This window comes from Macrosteles quadrilineatus, unplaced genomic scaffold, assembly GCF_028750875.1.
Source record: "Macrosteles quadrilineatus isolate MER2022 unplaced genomic scaffold, UCM_ALF_1.0 Scaffold_9__3_contigs__length_116548681, whole genome shotgun sequence".
In the NCBI taxonomy this organism is placed as follows: Eukaryota; Metazoa; Arthropoda; class Insecta; order Hemiptera; family Cicadellidae; genus Macrosteles; species Macrosteles quadrilineatus.
In genome coordinates, this window is record NW_026542602.1 from 35827816 (window position 1) to 35849476 (window position 21661).

General features: G+C 38.5%; 1 protein-coding gene across 1 annotated transcript; it reads right to left on the reverse strand.

Moving 5' to 3' along the window:
• Positions 1-695: 695 nt before the first annotated feature.
• On the reverse strand, positions 696-20729 carry LOC129002810 (probable isocitrate dehydrogenase [NAD] subunit alpha, mitochondrial). The gene is made up of 7 exons (XM_054430885.1): positions 20676-20729; positions 19385-19442; positions 13784-13909; positions 11021-11193; positions 4737-5000; positions 4025-4274; positions 696-1552 (listed from the first exon to the last, which is right to left on the reverse strand). The coding sequence occupies exons 2-7, from the start codon at positions 19409-19411 to the stop codon at positions 1325-1327; spliced, it is 1068 nt and encodes a 355-aa protein (XP_054286860.1). The 5' UTR covers positions 19412-19442; positions 20676-20729; the 3' UTR covers positions 696-1324.
• Between the last annotated feature and the right edge of the window lie 932 nt (positions 20730-21661).

Below are 21661 nucleotides of genomic sequence, written 5' to 3' on the forward strand. Positions count from 1 at the left end.
AAAAGTTAAGATATGAGATTTGCATTTATTTAGTCCTTCTCAGTTTTTAAAGAGGTGTCTATGCTGTAAACTGTCAAACTTCAAAAGAGGCATTTAAAATTCAGCAATCCACTACGTTATTTACCCTAAACATTTACGTTTTGTAGAAATCAATATATTATTTCATTTACCAACATTTTGGCTACGATGTAGAGTGCAATCTTCAGGATGACTTGACTAGATCAGTTGGTTGACGGATCAAGTCACTTGACAGTTTTTGCATATTTTGACACTGTCATCACCCAAAGACCCATTTTACGTGATTGTCGAGGCCTTTACAGGAAGATTTTCAAAGAATGTCTTTCCAAAGAGAGGAAGAGAAGATTCTTCCATAATAGATATAAGCAATAATTTACAGCAAAGGGCTAACCGAAATCCTTAAAACCAGCATAATCCATACAAAATACGAGTCGTTTGAACTGAAATATTAGTAAAGATGACATGTAACATTTATTTAGTTAGACAAATACATACAGTAGTTAAATGAAAATATTTTAAATGATTTCTTTTACAAAAACTGAGCTAGCAGTTCTGTGTTTTGCCTCGTCGTGTTGTTGTGTTTGACGTGGAATGGGACTGACAACACAAACACGTCGGAAAGACCAAGTTTAACACAACTCATGCGAATGATTTCCAGGTAATAATTCAAACAAGTATTGTCAGTAACCGCCCAGTGCTTTTATTTTACAACCTATATAATAATTTAAATACTGACTAGTATATCAATACATTTTGTAGAATGAGTATTTTTAACAAGTATTTTCATTTATAAATATCTCGTATTATGTAAATAATTCCGATACGGAAAATAAACAGAACTTTGATTATGTGAAGGAAGACACTATTAAATAACTTATGTGATGGTTACCCGGTAGAAACAGTTTTTTGCTGTAGTAGGCCTAATACTCTAATAGATGAGGAATCACACACAGTAACAAAAAAATTGAACGAGTATTCCTAAAAGACTAAAACAAAATATACTGTACATAGGATGGTTGCAAACAAAGGAATCGTTTGGATCCAGAAATATTTCTCTATATACAGTTTTTATGGCGCAGACCCTGTCACAGAATAAAATTAACTAACTTTTTAAGTTCCGAAAATTTACAATAAATTATGCAATATTTTAACAGTGTCATAAATCAACAACTCTAACCTTTGGCGAGTACATTCAAACATTTCCTAGCATTTCGGGATTCACAACAGCGAGGGGGTTTTTAGAAAACCTTGTCGTTGAAAATAAATACTGGTTCCTAAGAAAAAACTGCCTAATTGCCTACTTTGTTCATGCGACCTTGTCACAAATTTCATTGGTAAACTCTGAACACTTGGCTTTTCCGCCCAAGTCCCCGGTGCGGTACTTGCCCTCCTTGATGGTGTCTAGGCACGCCTTCTGTATCTTGTCTGCATACTGGTTCAGCTCCATGTAGCGCAGCATCATACACGCAGATAACAGCAGGGCCGTGGGGTTGGCTAGGTCCTTGCCAGCGATGTCTGGTGCTGTACCGTGCACCTGAACATGCAACGCAACATTAAAAATGCTATCTAAAGTAAAAATACAGAATGTTCCTAAATTAATTGAAGTTGAAAGAGGTATTTGTATTGAATTTCAGTGTATAGACAATTTCATTTGGCGTGGCAGGCGAGTGTGCATTAGAATCCTTTCTCTCACTGTTGCTTTTGATCTTTTGTACATTTAATTGCTGTTGTATTAGTTTAATACCACTAGTGTCTCAGCGTTTCCCTCATTCCTTCCACACATCATCCCACATTCTATACCTGCTGCATACTGCATAGTGATGTAGGTTAAACATTGATAACAAGACCCTCATGGGGATTATAAAATAAGTCTGGTTATCAAGGTTGACTTCTTATTGAGGTTTGCATTAACATGTGTTTAGAGGTAAAATAAATTCAAGGGGATTTGAAAAATACACTTGTTATCAAGAGTGACTTCTTATCGAGGGGCTTCTTATCGAGTTTCCACTGTATTTTGTTTAACACATCCTTTACAGTTACCAGATCTGAGGCTTTTGTGATTTGTATCTTAAAGAAGAATTGTTTGTATATGCATCAAAGATAGCTTAACACTCTAGAAGTACAAAACAGTTGCCTACCGATGTGGCTGATTTAATTATTATTCATGAGACACTTATGAACGTTCAAAAATAATTAATTTACTCATCAACTTGATTTGCGCTGTAAGAAAAATCTTGCTCACATTGAAGCTTTATGTATTAGTGTAAGTTTAATGTGAAATCAAATATAAAGCTTTACCGCTGTTATTAATTTTTAAGTAGACTGAAAATTGTTAAAACATAAATTTTTGTGAAGGAGGGGGATTTCTTGATTAGTCCCAAAAATTTACATCAATGTGCCCCAGGACTCAAAAACACTTAACATCCAGGTATACTAAAGAAATCCAACTAATCCTATTATTAATAGTACGGTATGTTAATCAATAATTAACATTAGGTTTTATGAGTACCTAGGGTTGCTGCTACAGGGAGGGTAAAAAAGTGTGGTTTTTAGTAAAGTATTAATAGCTTAGTATAAAATAAAGAAATTTACCTTTCTTTTAAAATGTAAAACATAAGTGAGCTTAGTGTTATTTGTATTTTTTTCAGGATTCACTTAAGAAATTCCAGATAAAAGTTGTAGTAAGATGTTATGTTTACTTTTATATATTTATCAAAAATTTGTTAGATAAATTTGTTCATACTGTGTGATCTTAGATACAAAAATATAAAATGTTGTTTAGGAAGTGAAGACGTTTTTTACAGTTTTACATTAGAAGCAAAGCATTACAAGTTTGTTACCCTACTTGTATCATAAATACTATCCTTTTTAAATATGGCTTCTTAAAAACAGAAGCGGCTTTTAATTTTTGTAAAATTTGGTAAAAACTAAAGATTTGGCCTAAGTAAAATTTTACACAGTTTACATTTTGTTTTTATAACTTGTAAATAGCAAATTTGTTTACAATTTTCCTCTTCATGTGCTTCCTAGTAAATATTAAATATGAAAATGAATATTTAATTTATTTTTACAACACTATTAAGCTCGCATACAAACTTAAACAGAAGTAAATGCAACAATTAACCCAGTAAATCATCAACTGACACAAAGAACTGTCTGACATAAGCCATCTATTTATCAGTGAGAGGACAAAGTTTTAGATAATGCTAAGTACATAAATATAATTGATATCACAGCACTTGATTTAGTTAAATTAAACTATGGTATTAATTTGGTTGAAACAGCACCAATTAAAATGAATGAATTTTTAAAATATTCAAATTAAATTATTGTAAAACCAAAATTAGATGGAAAAGTAAATGACAGGTTAATAATAATTTTTTAATATATTACTATTATTAAATTGGACTTTTCCAACATGTCTTGTACACGTTTAAAACTACACAACGATTCTGGAGGTGGATCCTCCCGTTATCACTGTTTTTTTTTTGTGTTTAGCTGTAAGATTGTAGTAAAAATAATGTACTAACTGACTTTCTTTTCAGCGTTTTATATTTTTCAATTTAGTTTTAATTTTTTGTTTCATTATGTACTTGATCTTTTTATTGTTGTATATATGTTCTAAATAGTTGTTACTTGTTACCCAGTTAGCGGTTTTTGTGACTGGCCGGCTTTTGAGGGCCAATTTAGATTAATGCAGAGTAAGTATTTTTCACTTGATAACTGGAGGAGTGTACCTTCAGAAACATAGTGTAGTAATTAACGAAACACATGTTGGAAAAGTCCAATTTAATAATAGTGACATTTCAGAACCAACGTCATAATGAATTTTTTAAACTCTGTTTAAATATTATATTATTAATGCTTAAAAAATATATTTTATAGCTTATTCCTCTATTATAAATTTTCAAACACACTGAAAATTGTTACAACATAAACTTTAAAGTGAGTTAAAGTAGGTGGGAGAAGGATTTTCTGATTTATTATTATTCATTGATATACTGACCGACTCAAAGAGTGCGCCGCTGAGGCCGATGTTGCCGCTGGGAGTGAGCCCGAGGCCGCCGATGAGTCCTGCACACAAGTCACTGAGGATGTCACCGTACAGGTTAGGCATCACCAGGACGTCGTACTTGTTGGGGTCTTGGACCATGTTGAGACACACTGTATCCAGGTACTTCTCCTCAAACTTGACATCAGTAAACTTCTCTGCCGCCTCTCTACAACACCGCAGGAACAGACCGTCCGACATCCTCCTGCGCAACAAGGTCAAGTTTGTAAATTAATCAATTTTAAGACCTCTGTAATCCGTTATAAGAAAACAGGTAACCTAAGTTACATTTAGTCAAAATATTTATCTACAAATGGTGCAAGGGAAAATTTGGAATTCAGACATCATTATGGAAGTCTTTTTTGACAATTTTCTAGAAGTTTGGACTAAAGGTAAAAAAGATTTAAAGGGTTATTGCAGTGGAAAATTATTTCAGGATCACTCTCTTCAAAGAAACTATAATTTAAATTACATAACCTATTATGAACCTATTGCACTCTTAAAGGGCATCTAATTGTATTTTGTTGCTAGACAGCCACATGTTATATTTTACAGCTGATTTGCATTATTCAAATACAAGTTCTCTTAGAGAAAGATTCCTAATGTCCTCAAAATATCCTCAGATTCTTTAATTGACCTTTCATGCAGCTTATCTACTGTCACTTACATGATGTTAGCCTTGTGCACAGCTGTGACCTTTTGTCGGCCATTGTCCCGTGCGTATTTGAACGCAAACTCTGCAACTCTCCGTGAGGCCTCCTCCGTAATCAACTTGATACTCTGCACGACTCCATCCACAATCTCGTGCTCTATGCCCGAGTACTCTCCCTCCGTGTTCTCTCTGATGGTGATCACGTCCACATCATCATACAGTGTTGGGTAGCCTTCAATCGACCGACAAGGTCTCACGTTGGCGTACAGGTTGAACTCTCTGGAAAATAACATTTACATATTACCAAGCTGGGTACTTTGGTATTCTGGAAAATAACATTTACAGATTACCAAGCTGGGTACTTTGGTATTATAACGACCACACCAATAAATTGGCTTCAAATAAGATTTTAATTGATAATTAGTTTAAATAACAAAATCTTTTTAACCTAATCTAACCTAAAACATAGTCCATCCTTAGGTTAGGTTAGGTTAGATTATAATTATTAGGTGTGGCCGGTATAATACCAAAGTACCCCAAGCTGTCTACAGCAGTTGTCCCTCGATAGTCCGACAGGTAAGGGGCCAGAATGGTGACGGATTACCAAAATTGTATAAGGATTATCATCATTTTATAAGATTGGGTTTTTTCTTAATGTATTTGATCAAGATAAAATATAACCATTGTAAAGCATAATTAAGATAAATATTTAAGCATATAGTACAAATTAAAACTAAATTAAGTCAACAAAAAGTACTAAAACTGGGATATGCAATGAGTCTATAGTGCTGGGATTTCCCCGTGCGGTACCGGGTTAGAATAGGACCGCAGCCTCCCTCGGCTTGTCGTAAAAGGCGACTAACAGGGGGTGGGAGATCCTTCTCTTTATGCTCCCAACTTTCTCTGAGGCCAAGTTTGCTTCTTACCTTTGGCTTGTACCTCGAAATCTTTCATCTTTCCTTTTTACACTTTTTTTTTTTTCTCAACCCCGGTTTGGGTGTTTTCCTTTCTTCTTTTTTGACCGGCGTGCACTATTGAGCCTTGGGAGTGCCCTTTCTGTGCAAAAGGGCTGTTTTGTGCCTCGCACTGCCGATGGGACCTCTCTGGTATGTCGTCAGGAACCAGCCCCTTCGGGCCCTAGGCAGGGAGTGCGGCATGGGTGCAGAGGTCGGGCTCTGCACTGCCACGGGCGACCCCCGGTACGTCAGGATTCTCGGTACTAGGCAAACGGAGACCGGGCCCCAGGGAACTGGGGTAGGGGCTACGTCCCCGAGGGTATACCCGTTCCTGGTTATTCCGGGCCGTCCCTTGCCGCACGATGCGCTGGCAAACATTTTTATGGCTTTTTCAACCCCAGGTAGTATGGAGGGCTTGCTTGGCAAGCAGTCAGAGGAGAATGCGTTTAAGAGGGGAGGGTGTGTTTCAAGGTCACCCCCTCTGACGGTAGAAAATATATCGTTGGCACCTTCGCTGGTAAAGGGAGCGACTGTCTCCCCTCCACCGGTGCCAGCTTTCAAGTCTGGTGAAGGGCTGTTGGAGGAACACCTTACAACAACGTTGCAGTCGGAGAGCTCAGGGATGGTGCTTCTGCGTCAGAAATACCTTGACGCAGAGAGTAGCATCGAAACCTGGCTTCGAGACATGGAGGAGACCATTAAAGCTATGCTGGACACCTTTCGGACCCAGAAAGCTGTTAACCAAGTGGTCAAAAATGGCATGGCCAAGCTAGAAGATGACCTTGGATTCGTTTTTGCCTGCCGGTTGGTAAGCAAGGCGGCCATGGAGAAGATTGCGGAGAAGGTAGTGTCTATGCCCGACGACAGGGCGCTGCCTTCCAAGAAACGCAAAAGGCCATCCACTACGGAAAGCCCTCCAAAAAAGGAAGAGGCTGTTCAGACCACAAGGGCTAAGGTTAAGGCTAAGGCGACCCAGACAGACCTTTTGTCTGCCGGGCCCAGGTCTTCCCCAGATGTAGCTGCTTTCCCAACAAAGCGTCTACAACCTCTGCAACCCGTGACCCCTCTTAGGGGAAGCTCCCGTAAGGGATCAGTCGTTGAGACACCATCTGGGGCTGCATGGGAAAAGCGTCTTACCCGAAAGGAGAAGAGGCAGCAGAGGCGGGCGGAGGTCACCTCCAAGAAAAATGTGGCGGTAAAGACACAAACGACAAACGTTGCCCAAATTGGGCCCGGTTTGGCCCCCGCTCTTAAAAGGTCGCGGCCAAAAAAGCCCAGGACTGAGGCAATCTTGGTTAAGCCCTCAGGGGGGAGATCATTCGCTGAAGTCTTGGGTATAATAAAGGCTAAAGCTAAGCCGGAGCAGACCGATACGGTTGTGCGGTCGATTAGGCAAACTCGGGGCGGGGACGTCCTCCTTGAACTGGGTAAGTCAAAGGACAAATCCGCTTTTGCTGCTGAACTAAAGGCAGCCGTGGAAGGCCAGGGCACCGTCCGTGCACTCGAGCCTAAAACGTCAGTTGAGGTTCGGGACATAGGGTGCGTTCACAAAGAAAGCTGGTTACAAGCGCTTGTTGGCAAGCGCTTACAAGCTCGAACCGGCGTGAGAAAAGTTAACATAGTATCAAGCGTGTGTGTTCACAGACAAAGCTTGTGCCGGCTAGCAAGCGCTTGTTACAAGCTCTGACAAGCACGCAAGAACGTTTCGTACTTGTTTTCCGGCGCTTGTTGAGCGAACCAGTCAGTTAAAAACTACCTACTAACAGTGCAGTATGAATGTCGATGAGTTGATAGTTCAAGTATTTAGAGCTTCCAATGTCGAAAAAAATATATTACCCACATATTGTGGTTTTTCCTAGAATGTTCAATAACGTAACCAATAGGACAAATATGACATATATGTATTAATATGATAGACAAACACATTTAATTCAATATTAGTTAAGTGTTGTGTTGGATTTTTTATAGATGAAACTTGTATACTTTTACTTTATTTACCTAGAAAATTAAAACATTTGAATATATCTCACAATATTAATTGCATCATAATTAATCAGCTACATAGGGTGTTTAAAACTCCCTTCAAGTATTTTTTAGGTTTCATTATTGGTCCAATTTTCGTTTTGGTGCATGGATAGGTTGCTTAATAAGCAATAATATGCCAATCCCCCCCAAAACTTCACTAAAAACTGTCACTTTTTTGAGGATGTAATTAAACGTGATTAACTTCCGCAGTTAATTGCATGAACACCTTCCTAATTCTACATTTTCAATAAAAATAACTCTTCATCACTTGAGGAAGATATTGTCTCAACCAGAGCTGAGACTACACTGAGCTTGAAATGCAAGCTTTTGTTGTGAACACACAACAGCATTCTTAAGCGCTTGGAACAAGCGCTGAAAGTAAGTTACTTGTAACCAGCTTTCTTTGTGAACGCACCCATAGATGGTGTGTCGACAGAGAGTGAGGTGGTTGAGGCCCTAAAGGAAGCAGTCCCCGAACTTGCCGGAACATCGGCAGTTCTTAGGGTGTGGCTCACAAAACCAAATAGAAACCAGCAGCGGATGGCGGTCGCCGAAATGGCAGACGCACACGCTAGTAAGGTGTTGGCACTCCAGCATTTGAGGGTCGGTTGGGTCAACTGCAGGCTCAGACGGAGGGTGGAAGTAACCAGGTGTTTTAGGTGCCTCGGTTTCGGTCATTCCTCCCGAAATTGCAAGGGGCCCGACCGAGGCAAGCACTGCCTCCGGTGCGGAGGGGTGGGTCACGCTCGTAGGGACTGCCAAGTCGAATCTTGCTTTCTTTGTAAGGAAAATGGGCTCGCGGACAAAAACACCAAACATATAGCTGGGTCTGGGCAGTGCGGCGCTTTTAAAACTGCGCTCCAGCAAGCAAAAGCCCACCCACGAAAATAAGAATACTCCAATGTAATCTTGGGCGATCCAGGACAGCTGACGCGCTTCTCAGTCAGCTTGCCCTCGAACACGGTGTCGACGCGCTCTTGGTCAGCGAGCAGTACCAGTACCGGAATAGGGTCCCACCCTTTTGGTTCCCCGATAGTCTTGGTACTGCTGCTTTCTGGGTGCGTAATACAGCTCAAGTGCAAGTGCGGGGTCATGGAAAGGGCCGTGGATTTGTTTGGGTTCGGTGCAAGGACGTCACCTATTACAGTGTCTACCTCACCCCTAACGAGGCTATCCATGACTTCCGCGAGAAGATAGACCGCTTGGAAGAGAGCGTGCAGGACACCACAGGGCATGTGGTCGTGGCTGGTGATTTCAATGCAAGGGCCGTCGAGTGGGGACTGACCCTCACTAATTCCCGGGGGAAGTACATCCTGGACTTTGCTGCCAGGGCCGGACTGGGAACAGGAGTCGCGGGGACGCTGGACCAGGAGACTGATTCAGCAAGTCCAACCATGGGTTGACCGACGGTATGGTGAGGTGGACTATTACCTTACCCAGTTTCTGACAGGTCACGGGTTTTTTCGTTCGTACCTCTTCAGGATGGGCAAAGCCGTGTCACCCGATTGCATCTACTGCCCAGGCACTCCCGACGACGCGGAGCACACCTTCTTCCGCTGCCAGCGTTGGGAAGGTTCCCGCCTGGAGGCTGAACAACATGTAGGGCAGTTGTTGGTGGACACGGTCATTCCGATGATGACGGAGGGTGAGGACAATTGGACCTGTATGTCACATTTCGTCCAGGATATTCTCCGCACAAAGAAGCTAGAGCTTGACCGAGATGCAGTCTAGGTCATAAAGAAATTGAATGCCAGAAACGGCGTGAGCCCTGAGGGCTTAGGTCACACGTTGACCTGACCTGAAGTAATGTGACAAACAATCCCAGGTCTGTGTCCAAAAGAGTAGAGGGGGTTTTTTAGTGAGTAGTCTGACAAGCTCAGGAGTCTCACACTACAGGCTGGCTACCTGTGTGCGTAAAAGCATTTTTACCTCCTCTCCCTAAAAAAAAAAAAAAAAAAAAAATAGTGCTGGGATTCGTGTCCCTGCAGACTGGTTTTTCCCACTGTTAAGATTGCGGCCGTTTGTCAAACTACCGAGCCAGACTACAAAATGTCCGAGTATTAAGAAACAACTAGTAAACTTTTTTTAAATGTGTGACTTTTCAGTATTCACCTTTTGTCCAGAAGAAATACCTGTAATATGCCATGTTGCCCTTAAAGGTAAAATTCCTTGTATTTCAGAAACCACGCTGAGTCGATCCCTAACTAAATTATGAGTATATAAATACACTAAACAAATGTACAGTAGAACTCCAATTATCCGAACTCCAATTAACCGAATCTCCAATTATCCGAATCGCTTATTTCAACAATTTTAAAAACGTAAAGCTACAGTAATAAGTTTTGCAAAATATCAAAGAATTGTTATTAAACACATTTAGCCAATTTTGGACTTTGATGGAACACTATTGACTTAATAACATGTATAGAACACTTGTACTATGAGCATTGTAAACTGTAAAAATGTTCTGATTTAAATTATTATTAATTAAAAGTTCACTTAGTACCGAAAATGAGGATTTTTCTTTAAAATTCCCGGAATTCCGGTAAAACTCCGATTATCCGAATTTTTGATTATCGGAATAGGGTCTGGTCCCTATTGATTCGGATAATCGGAGTTCTATATTTGTTGTGGCTTAATACACAGAAATAAACTATACCATTTTTTAACTTTTAGAAAACAGTCCAAACTCACGGTTTGTGAATGTGCTGGAAATCAAGCCCGTCCTTTCCCCCCCAAAGTCAGAAATACTAACTACTAGCTTTGATTATTAATACAACTAGACATTCCATCCCATGTTAAAGTTGTTAAAGTTTATTAACCAAAATCATTGTAGTTGATGTGAACCATCGACAGATTGTGCTGATCTAAATTATTTATTCATATCAAATAATAGCCTACACGAATGTTTGCACAAAATCAAACTTATGGAAAGACTTATTTGAGCTAAGCAACTGTTATGAATCACATCAAATATGTCGGAAACAAAAAATAAGGTAGAAAATAGAATTTTGGATAACTTACTAGTGCATTCTGTTACTGGCTCACACAACTATGTCCTTTTTAATAAAAAAAAATGGCAACAGTTGGTCCATATAGATGGTATGTCTTCTTCAGTATCCAATAGTCAATGCTACTAGTCTAGCAACAGCAACACACCTGGATAACCAATGATGAAATAAAGTATAGAAGTTAAGTTTTTTAAGATGCTAATGTTAAGTTTTTTTAAGATAAAATTAGCGACTAGATATCATCAAAATTAGCGACTTTTCAGAAGAATACACTACTGAATTTTTGGAATTAAGTGCATAAACATACTTTCTGAGGGCCAGGTTAAGGGATCTATGCCCCTTTCCAACAGGTGTCATAAGGGGTCCCTTCAGACCGATTTTGTTGCGATTCATCGAGTCAATCGCTCCCTGTGGAATGCCAAACTTGCCGTCTGGTCCTCTCACCGGTGTCACATCCACGGATTCCCACTCTACTGGCACCTGCGGATAGTAGTTACCATTTGTTAGTTGAAAGCTAAAATTATTAGACTAATTTGAACGTCATTCATTGGTATTTAATAGGGATGGACGGGTCCCGAAATTTCGGGAATTTTTCGGGAAAAAAATATTCCCGATTATCGGGACGGGATTACATTTGATTCGCGAATTTTTCGGGACGGGATTTGGTCCGATCGCCGGCGATTTTGCCGCTTCGCGAGTGCCGATGACGCCGCTATTGCGAGCAATAGGTCCGCGAACGCAGGAGACGAAGTCGTTTCGACGATTGCGCCGTGACCACGGAGTCATAACGACGATCGTGCCGTGACCACGGAGTCATGCCGACGATCACGCCGTGACCGCGGAGACATACCGGCGATCGCGCCGTGACCGCGGAGTCATACCGACGATCACGCCGTGACCGCGGAGTCATACCGACGATCATGCCGTGACCGCGAGTCATACCGACGATCACCCCGTGACCGCGGAGTCATACCGACGATCCCGCCGTGACCGTGAGTCAGTCGACGATCATGCCGTTACCGCGAGTCATACCGACGATCACGCCGTGACCGCGGAGTCATACCGACGATCATGCCGTGACCGCGAGTCATACCGACGATCACGCCGTGACCGCGGAGTCATACCGACAATCACCCCGTGACCGCGGAGTCATACCGACGATCGCGCCGTGACCGTGAGTCATACCGACGATCATGCCGTGACCGCGAGTCATACCGACGATCACGCCGTGACCGCGGAGTCATGTCGACGCTCGCGCTGTGACCGCGAGTCATACCGACGATCACCCCGTGACCGCGGAGTCATACCGACGATCACCCCGTGACCGCGGAGTCATACCGACGATCGCGCCGTGACCGTGAGTCATACCGACGATCATGCCGTGACCGCGAGTCATACCGACGATCACCCCGTGACCGCGGAGTCATACCGACGATCGCGCCGTGACCGTGAGTCATACCGACAATCATGCCGTGACCGCGAGTCATACCGACGATCACCCCGTTACTGCGGTCATTTTGACGATCGCACCGTGACCGCGAGTCCTTTCGACCGCGAGTCACAAGTTTCTATAGGTACCTGAAAAATGTTTACTTATTTTTTGGTTTTTATAGATCAGTGCCACAAACGGTAAAGATTGATTTCGTATGCCTTTTTTGGTAACTGCAATACTCAAGACTTTCTTTTCATGCACAGAAAAAAATCCCGTCCCGTCCCGTCCCGAAAATTGGGAAGGAAATAAAAATCCCGTCCCGTCCCGTCCCGAACTAAAAATTCAATCCCGTCCATCCCTAGTATTTAACTATTTTTTAACATTTTTTAAAAGTGCGGTTCAAACCTTGGTTACTATCCAACCTTCACCAATCAAGTCATGGAAGGAAAGGTAAAATACCCTGACCTTTGAAGAACTACCCCTAACCAGGGGAACCTCGTGAAAAAGACGATCCTCGTAGAGTAGGGCAGGAACCAGCTGGTACCTACGCTTCTTAGAACAGGGCATGCTACCTGATAAGGCCAGGAGGAAAGTGGATACTGGTACTTTAATACTTTTGATGGAAATGGCGAGATGAAAGGAAGGTATCAGCAGCGCAGGAAAAACCGGCGCCTAGAGAGGGAAAAAGGAGGACACAAGAGATTACCCCACCCCTGAATAAGAACTGTTTGAGAATCTTAACAGGTTTCCTAACTGGACGTTGTAGGCTCAGAGGTCATCTGAGGAAAAAATGAACATCGTTCAGGAATGTAAATGCCGATTCTCCAATCAGGGAAAGAAACACCCAGACATCTATTAGCTGAATGTGATGCAGTGGAGCGAAAGAGAGCCAAGAGGTGTTCTGTAGTTAGAACCCCACCTGACGCTGAACTTCATTTTAAGGAGATAGGATTGGAGGGGGTTCTCTAGGCAAAGACTGGAGACTAGTTTGGGGGACACAATAGATCTTAAAGGGCACAGTATAATCTTCCCCCCAGGTATCATCAGTATCAATATCAGTAGGTATCCAACCTTTTGTTAGGTAGCATCATCAATAGATAGCTCTTAAAAATGACAAGTGTCACCTGGTTCCACAATAGAGGAGCAGGTTTGAACCAGCGGCCTTAAGCCTTGAAGGCTACTGAGACTCAAGACGACACTGTGTAAGAAAGTTACAAGATTTTGGTTGAAAACATCATAAAGTGATAATGTTTATGTTTATGACCTTTTAGGTAAAGGATAATTTCAATTGAAATATTAAGAGGGCTATAGTAGGCCTACTCATTTTTTGAGACTTTTGTTGGGAAAGAATACACAGAATTTCATAAAAATCAGACCAAAAGTAGTAGCTCAGCACACATTCACACATACAGACTCACACACAGACATTAATTTGAAACCTCGGGGGGATCCAAAAACGGATATTTCCACCCAAAACTCAAAACATGTTGACAAAACCAATACTTTCTCTATAGGCCTACACAATTGAATTAATAGGGGAGGAGAGTCAAAATTAAAACTTAATAATTTATCTATAACTTACAGCAAAAATAGGCTATATTGCATTTTACAATTTTGAAAATGGTGACTGGTACGTACTTTAGCGGCGGTAAATATTTTCTGGACTGCGGCCGATATTTCGGGTCCGATTCCATCACCAGGGATCAGTGTTGCCTTGCGTAACTCCCCACTGTAGCATCTTGTTAAAGGTACTCTTGATGTTACCTGTAAAACAAACAAAACAATTTGTCATAAAAAAAAAACAAACTGGATGACCTAGAAAGTTTTTTTCAAGGAGCAGAGGTTAAGAAATGTATGTCCAGCAAAATTGTTTAATTTGTCCTTCAAGGTAGATTAGGTTTTAAATGTATAATTACATTAACAAAATTACTACTGTAAAACAAAAATATTACAATATTCACAAATATATATATGTAACATTTAATAATATTTTCCTTTGCACATCAATAAAAGTCCGACAAAATTTATTACAAAGACAATTTTATACTACCCTAGAGGTAAACTTAAATGAGGCTTCTAAAAATACTGTTGTTTTCACATTTTATGTAAAACAAAAAGTGGTAATGTTCAGGTGTGTAAAGGAGCATTTATGTCAATTTTGGAGATTGGCAAAAGACGTGTGCAATGTTTATGAAAGTTCATGCAACTCTACTCTAGGAAGTCCACAAGAGAAAAGAGTAGGTGACAATAGATCTAAAAAGTATGAAAGCAGCGCAGGGCCGTATTTAGAATCGATGAGGTCCCCGGCGGCTCTTACCAGAGAAGCTCCTCATCTAAATTCTAAGTTCTAAATTTTCGAAGGTTAGAACTCAAGGGTTTAAAAATACGCGTGGTATTGTTTCAACACGATGAATTGACCTTTTGTTTCAGTTTCAAACAATCCGATCGGCAAAAAGACCTAGGAGGCTAGTTAAGTGTATTAGTTTTTTAATACAGTAATATTAGGGGTCCTAGGTCGGGGCCAGAAATTTTTCATTTCTCTTGGGTTAAGAACAAAATGTTGACCTTATGGTATCGGATCAAAATTGGGTAGTTTTGGAAAAATGTATTTAAAATGCTGTACATATATAAATTGATATTGGTACTATATTCGGTTGATACAAAATCTGTAATCACAGCCAAATTAAAAGCATCATCTGCGGTCACACATCTGCCGCGGTCGTGGAGGGATCGTGAACATCTATGTTCACAGCAAAATAGTGAACAACATGCCCGATCGTAGTGACATCATCTTCTTCTTCAGCGTTTGCGGCGAAATCATGAATGTCTCCTATGGCCATTCATAGGAGAAATAGTTCATTAATATCATACGCGAGTGCGGAGACATCATCATCGTCTTCTGCAATCGTGGTGAAATTAAGAACGTCTCATGTGGCCGCGGAGGAATAGTGAACATCTTGCGCGAGCGCAGAGACATCATCTTTGTCTCATCCGATCGCGGCGGAATCATGAACGTCTCCTGGGGCCGCTGAGAAATAGTTAACATCTTGTGGAAGTGTGGTGACATGATCTTTGTCTCCTTCGAGCACGGCGAAATCATGAATGACTCCTGTGGCTGCGGAGAAATAGTTTACATCTTGCGTGAGTGGGGAGACATAATCTTAGTCTTCTGCGATCGCGGCAAAACAGATTATCAATTAAATAAATTTACCAAGAAAAATTTTGAGGCCACCGGCAAACACCCTGTCCGCCGTTAGGAAAATACGGCCCTGAAAGCAGGAAACAAAGTGTTAAAAGAGTTTATCAGTAAGTTACCGTCTTATGAACCTCATTATAGGAGGGGTAAAAGTACTGTGCAGTACTTGTCTCTATCAGTAAGCTGTGGAGGCATTACAATGAAGAAAATCTAAAAAGTCAAATATTTTATTTTAGGGATATATTCAACTGCAGTTTTCAACCTCAGCTTCAAGAGCCCAGTTTTATGCTTACATGTATTAGTTTGAAGTCACAAGTAAAAGACGCTCTATAGAGGGAAAAGGTCTTGGTTGATGACAACATTTAGAGTACACAGTTTGAAATATCAAGCATTTTATAATTTAGCCTAACACAAAATTAAGCAGAAATGTTGATTAACATTTCATGTGACCACTAGAAGAACATGGTACCGCCTAAAGGATCAATCTGAATACTGTTCACTGCGCAGCTATACTTATACAATTTCACTATTTCTTACGGGCATTTAAAATCAGAACAGACAAAGGATAAAGTGAAAATATATTCATAGACTGAAGATCAAAGATGGAAAAGGAGGAGGATCGATATATATTATTTATTATTCACATTTATAAATAATAATTTTACATTAAATAATATTTTCCTTTACACATCGATAAATATGGTCAACATTATAAACCCAAGACCCCCCAGGCACCAAGTATTTTTACTGTTTGTAGCCTATACAATTATTAGGCCTATTTCGTAAACTGAGAATGGAGAATAAATGTGTTATTTTTTTATTCGATGAATGTAAATAGATTTAAATTTATTTAAAATGTTTCAGCACCTAGTGTAAAGTCTATAGGAAGCCTAGTAGGTTGAGGTTGTTCAAAGACTCGTAAATATTCAAATTTGAATTTGATTGATATTCATTGGCTTAGGCGTACTTATGCTGGTCTCTATAGAAAAACCCATTCATATTTATAAAATAAAGTGCCCTTTAAGGAAATAGTGCAAGATATGACTCTTGAGAAGCATTTTCAGTAGGTAACCATATTTAACTTTTCTTACTTGAGTTTCCTGCTCCCTAAAATGTTTTGGTGCTTTTGAAATGTTGTTGGTAGATTTGAATGCTCCTTTAATAGACTCGACCTATATTTGAAATGTTAATGTTAAAAATACTTGAAAAAGAATTCTTTGAACAAAATCCAACAGGAAATAAAAGTAAAATATAATATATAAGAAAAACGATGGTTAGTTATTACTACAGTATTAACCTTCTTACAGTCCATAAACGTTCATGTCTCAGTTAAAACTAGTGGCATAAATCTTAATAATCTGTTCCACAAAACATCAGTGGAAAATTATCTGTTTGTTTAACATTAGCTTACTAACAGTTGCCAGTACCACTGTGCTCTTATTTAGTTACTGATAACATTAGTTATTTAGTTACTGATCCTAACTGACAACACATTTAAAACATCATCCATATTCATTCCACGTTCACCGTGCAGTACAGGTCTTACAAGAGATACTCGTGCTACTAACATTTCTCTACTGGAAATATTGTATTAATTATTAAGTAGTGTACTCGCTACCTTCATTTAAAGTGCAAAATTACATTTTAACTATTTCTGTCACTTGTTATGATCCTTAAAGATTGTTAATTTAAATGAGATTTGAGTATCACTTTGGTATAAGTACCTAGTTAAAATTAGTCATACTACCAATTATTAGTAAAAAAAAAACATAATAAAAAGGTTAGTATGTATATAGAGGTTTCAGAGCAAAAAAACTATCAAAAAAGTAACTAGGCTATCATTTGAAATGCATGGCTTATGGATGCTCAGTAAATGTGAATTGTTGTATCATATTATAGCATGAAAAGAATTCCTTAACTTCTTAAACATTAATTAACTTTAAAATGTCCATCAAATTATATTTTTGTGCATTTTGTTAACAGTAATCAAATACCAGTACTACCAGTATTGAAATAGACATCCCATCTATATTTACCAACTGAAATCAGTTTTTTTACCCAAACAGAAGTAGGCTATAGTATATTGAGCTTCTCGTAGAGTGGGCTACTATTGGACATAAAAGTTGCTATATTCAATGTTAAGTGTCCTTTCCAGTTTGGCAGTTGAAAATTGGCTTGTAAGAAAGAAAAATGTAGGCTTTTCGACAGTAGCACAATCAGTCAGTGAGCATTGTTTTATTTCCTACAGTTACCGTAACTGACAATATTTATTTTTATATCTAGGCCTATAAAAATATTACAATACAAAAGAGAATTATAGGATTTATTGCGCAAGTTACTCCAAGATCATCTTGTAGAAATTTGTTTAAAAGAATAGGCCTAAAGATGTTACCTTTGCCCTCTTTGTATATATTCAACACTATAATCTTTGTCAAAAAACATTTTTCTTTTTATAATGAAAAAAGAACTAACTCCCAATACAGCTTTGAGCACATGAGCTCTGTGTTGCAGTACCCCATACATAAATCTGCTTCTTATGAAAATAGTACTTTTTATATGGGACTCAAACTATAAAATACAATAAACTTCCTTTAACACTGGAAGAGGTAGAATTGTTTAAAAATTTCTGGTTACACTTACTGTCTTACCTGTTAGACAATTGTTTTTACAGCACTGAGGATTTTTCATCAGTCTGGTTGTAGTAGATATAACTTGGCATTGATATAACTTATTTGTAAATTGTCAGGAGTTTTCCGTCTAGTGACCAAGCTAGGTGAGAAAGAAGCATCTAAAATAAGTGGTGGGAGGTTCAGGTTGAACTTGACGCAATACCACTTCCAATCTACATCATTCTACTTTTCACCTAACCCTAACCCTTAACTTATTGTGTGTTCACATTTTTGTACATCATAACTTAAGTTATAAGTTACCGGTAATGGATAAATCAAGATAACAAAAACAACTAAATCTATCAATAACAGTTGGTACTTAGTTTAAAGGGCTAACTTAGGTGTGTGGTCTGTAATCTAAACACACAAGAGCTGATGGTCTGGAACCATCGTCCTATTTTTTTTGTTTTACAGTAGAACCTATTTAATCCGAACCCCCGTAATCCAACCATCCACTAATACAAACGTCTCATTGCTGTACTCTATACACATTACAGTAGGCCTAGTTCTTTGTTTTTTTATATATAACTTTATTCATTAAAGTACTTACAATACATAAATACAGGAATGGTGTCAAGAATAATTTAACAAAACGTTTTGTAACTCATAGGCCTACTGTATTTGTTAAAATACCCACTGTAATTGTTTCTATTGTAATGTACAGTACTGATTATTCACTATGTTTACTGTATTAAATAAACGCTGTATTTTACAATATAAAGCATTTTTCACTTTTCCCAAAACAATTAAATACAATCCATTTCAGCCACGTTTTAGCTATTGTTATGTAAAAACAACAATACTGTTGTATGCTCTGTAATCCGAACTATTCAATAGTCCAAACTAGGTACCCCCGGTCCCAACTAGTTCGGATTAAAGAGGTTCTACTGTATTTTTGTATAAGCCTAGGCCTCTTGGCCAAGGTTAACTTATTTGTTGTGGTACTGTTTGTCACTTGTTAATTGGGAATAAGAATAGACTACTAGACTGCAATGATGGAATCTCTTAGTAGCCTTATCTAGAGAAGACCAAGTTCGATAGCAACAAAACAACGGCTCATTATTTTCTACTTAAGTTATGGTTAAACTTAGTGGTTGATTGATTCAACATCCAATCAAAACTTCTGTTGAAGCACCTGAAGACTGGATTTTAATTGATTAAAGACGTAATTTACCCATAACAAAATCTTGCATGTAGGGCAAGAGAATGAGAGATAACAAGGTTAACAGACGACGCGACGAAAATATGCCATCCTCAGGCTATAAATATAACATTCTACTGCAGTTTTAAGCACTTAAAACACAATCAATCAACTGCTATTTATTATTTATAATAAAAACTCTCAAACCAGTTAGGATTTGAATTAAAACTTACAACTTTCTTGAAGAACTGAGATGCCATGGTATGTAAGCAGGGCAAAGATTGAAATTGAAAGAGAAGAGACTAGTGTTTGGTATCGATATCCGATATATCGGAAATATCGATATTTTGGTTCCGATATATCGATATTTTTATATCGATATTAGACTTCCGATATTATCGGGATATCGATATTTTACTTCGATATTATCGTTAGAATTGATTTTAGCAATTTTTCAAAGAATAATGCAAGAATGAATACAGTTTAATCTTTTCTGAACTTGTTTAGCAGTTATTAAATATTATTAATAACAAATTTAATTGTACACACAAACTATTTCATGTACCTATCTAGTTAAAAATATATTTTTAATCTGGTTGCCTCTGCCTGCATTTGAATAGTGAGTTGGCACGGTTGGCAGAAGTGGAGTGCCAAAATGACGTGACGGCAGTGAAAACCAATCAAAACCATTAAATTCTCATTTGTTGTATATTTTTTTGTACACAAGCCTAAAAAAATATAAATTTTAAACAATTTAACGTCATATGTGTGCAGCTAACTGTTCATGGTGGTACTTTCCTGTTAAAGGGAACATTCATTATTATCGATTATTTCTTTTTGAATATCGATATTTTATTTTTCTATCCGATATATTGATTATAACAAATTAAAACATATCAGCTGACAACTTCGATAAGGATAGGCTAAATAAATATTGTTCAGTATTAACAAAGGTACTTTCCTGCTAAAGGGACATTTTTATATCAATGATTTCTTTTGATGACATATCGATATTTTTTTTACCAAACCGTCTGTATATATTCCTTTGTTTTAATATCTTCAAACGCATTTAAAAACAAATTAAGAACTAACCTTGTTTAGGCAAAAATAATAGCCTATATCTGGATTAGGAAAATAAACTATTCAACCTAACAAAACCAAAACCAGCCAAACTTACTGTAGGCTAAGTTACCGTTTCAAAATTCCGTTTGATTACAGAAAATGCATATGGGGAATAACTTAGGCTAGCAAACGAAATTTTGAAATAATACAGCAAGCTTTATTGGTTGGTTAGGATAGGTAGTTTAGAATAGTTTCATTTCAATTTTTTTTTTTTATTGTTTGTTAAGGTAATTTCCTGTTAAAGGGATGCATTGCGATAGCATTCCAATTCCATTAATTTTTAACGATATTTTTCCGATATATCGATATTTTTGGTCCGATATTATCGGAATATCGATATTGAGGCTCCGATATTATCGTCGATATAAATATCGATATTTTCTTTCGATACCCCAACACTAGAAGAGACCCCTGATTCCAAAATATTTTTCCTTGAGAGGTTATGACTGAATACGAATTTGGTACAACTGAACGTGCAGGTTAGGCAACTTGTACTTAAAACTCCTATTGAGTGAAAGATCATTATTTAAGGTAATCATACTGTATTATATCATATAAATGTGTTAAATGCTTCTACGCTGTTTATTAGTGTTATTATCTCCATCCTGAAAATTTAGGTGGTTTTAGGGGATGAAATATATCCCCTGTCCCCTCTACTTGATCCTACCTTAAAAAAAATCAACTGATAAGAGATGTGTACATTAATATATCTTTTTTGTAATTACTACATCTTGCTATAGCATCATAGCATAGTTTTATCGATGATCATAGTCAATGATAGCATCCAAGTTTCCAAGAGTTCTTAAACGGTGAACTGAACGCTGAATTTTTATTTCAGGATTAGTGTTGCCTACAGTATTATTTTGAGGCTTCTGAATGGCTGAGGGAACATCATTACCGCGACGATACGTTTGATGCCATCGGCCTCGGTGGTGTAGAGGATAGAGTGCTGGGCTGATAATCCGAAGGACCCGGGTTCGAATCCCTCTCGTAGCACTATTTTTTTGTATTGGATTTTTTTCATTATCAACAAGTTTGGTTGGTTTGGTTAGGTTATGACGGTTTAATTATATAATTAAAACATTATGAAATTGAATTTGACCCATTTATTAGCGAATTTCCCTATAGGGAAGTAGCTATTACCGTAGGTCTCGGGTCGCCGGAATTTTATCCCCCTGGAATTTTACCCCCTGGGCAAAGCTGACGTCACTATGACGTAGTAACCTGAGTGGCCAAAAGTTTGTTCGCGGCCGGAATTTTACCCCCGCGGATTTGGAAGTCTAATGAAAATAGTCAGAGCGTGATTAATTAGATTAGCGATAAAAACCGGAATTTTACCCCCTGTCCATATAACTAGCGTTTAGGCAACTGAAGATGTACGGGCCGGA

Coding starts and splice junctions, on each gene's coding strand:
- LOC129002810 (XM_054430885.1), bottom strand. CDS start 19,411: ATGGCATCTCAGTTCTTCAAGAAAGTT. Junction 13,910..19,384: donor CTCAGTTCTTCAAGAAAGTT/GTAAGTTTTAAT, acceptor TTTGTTTTACAG/GTAACATCAAGAGTACCTTT. Junction 4,275..4,736: donor GTGCACAAGGCTAACATCAT/GTAAGTGACAGT, acceptor CTTGTTGCGCAG/GAGGATGTCGGACGGTCTGT.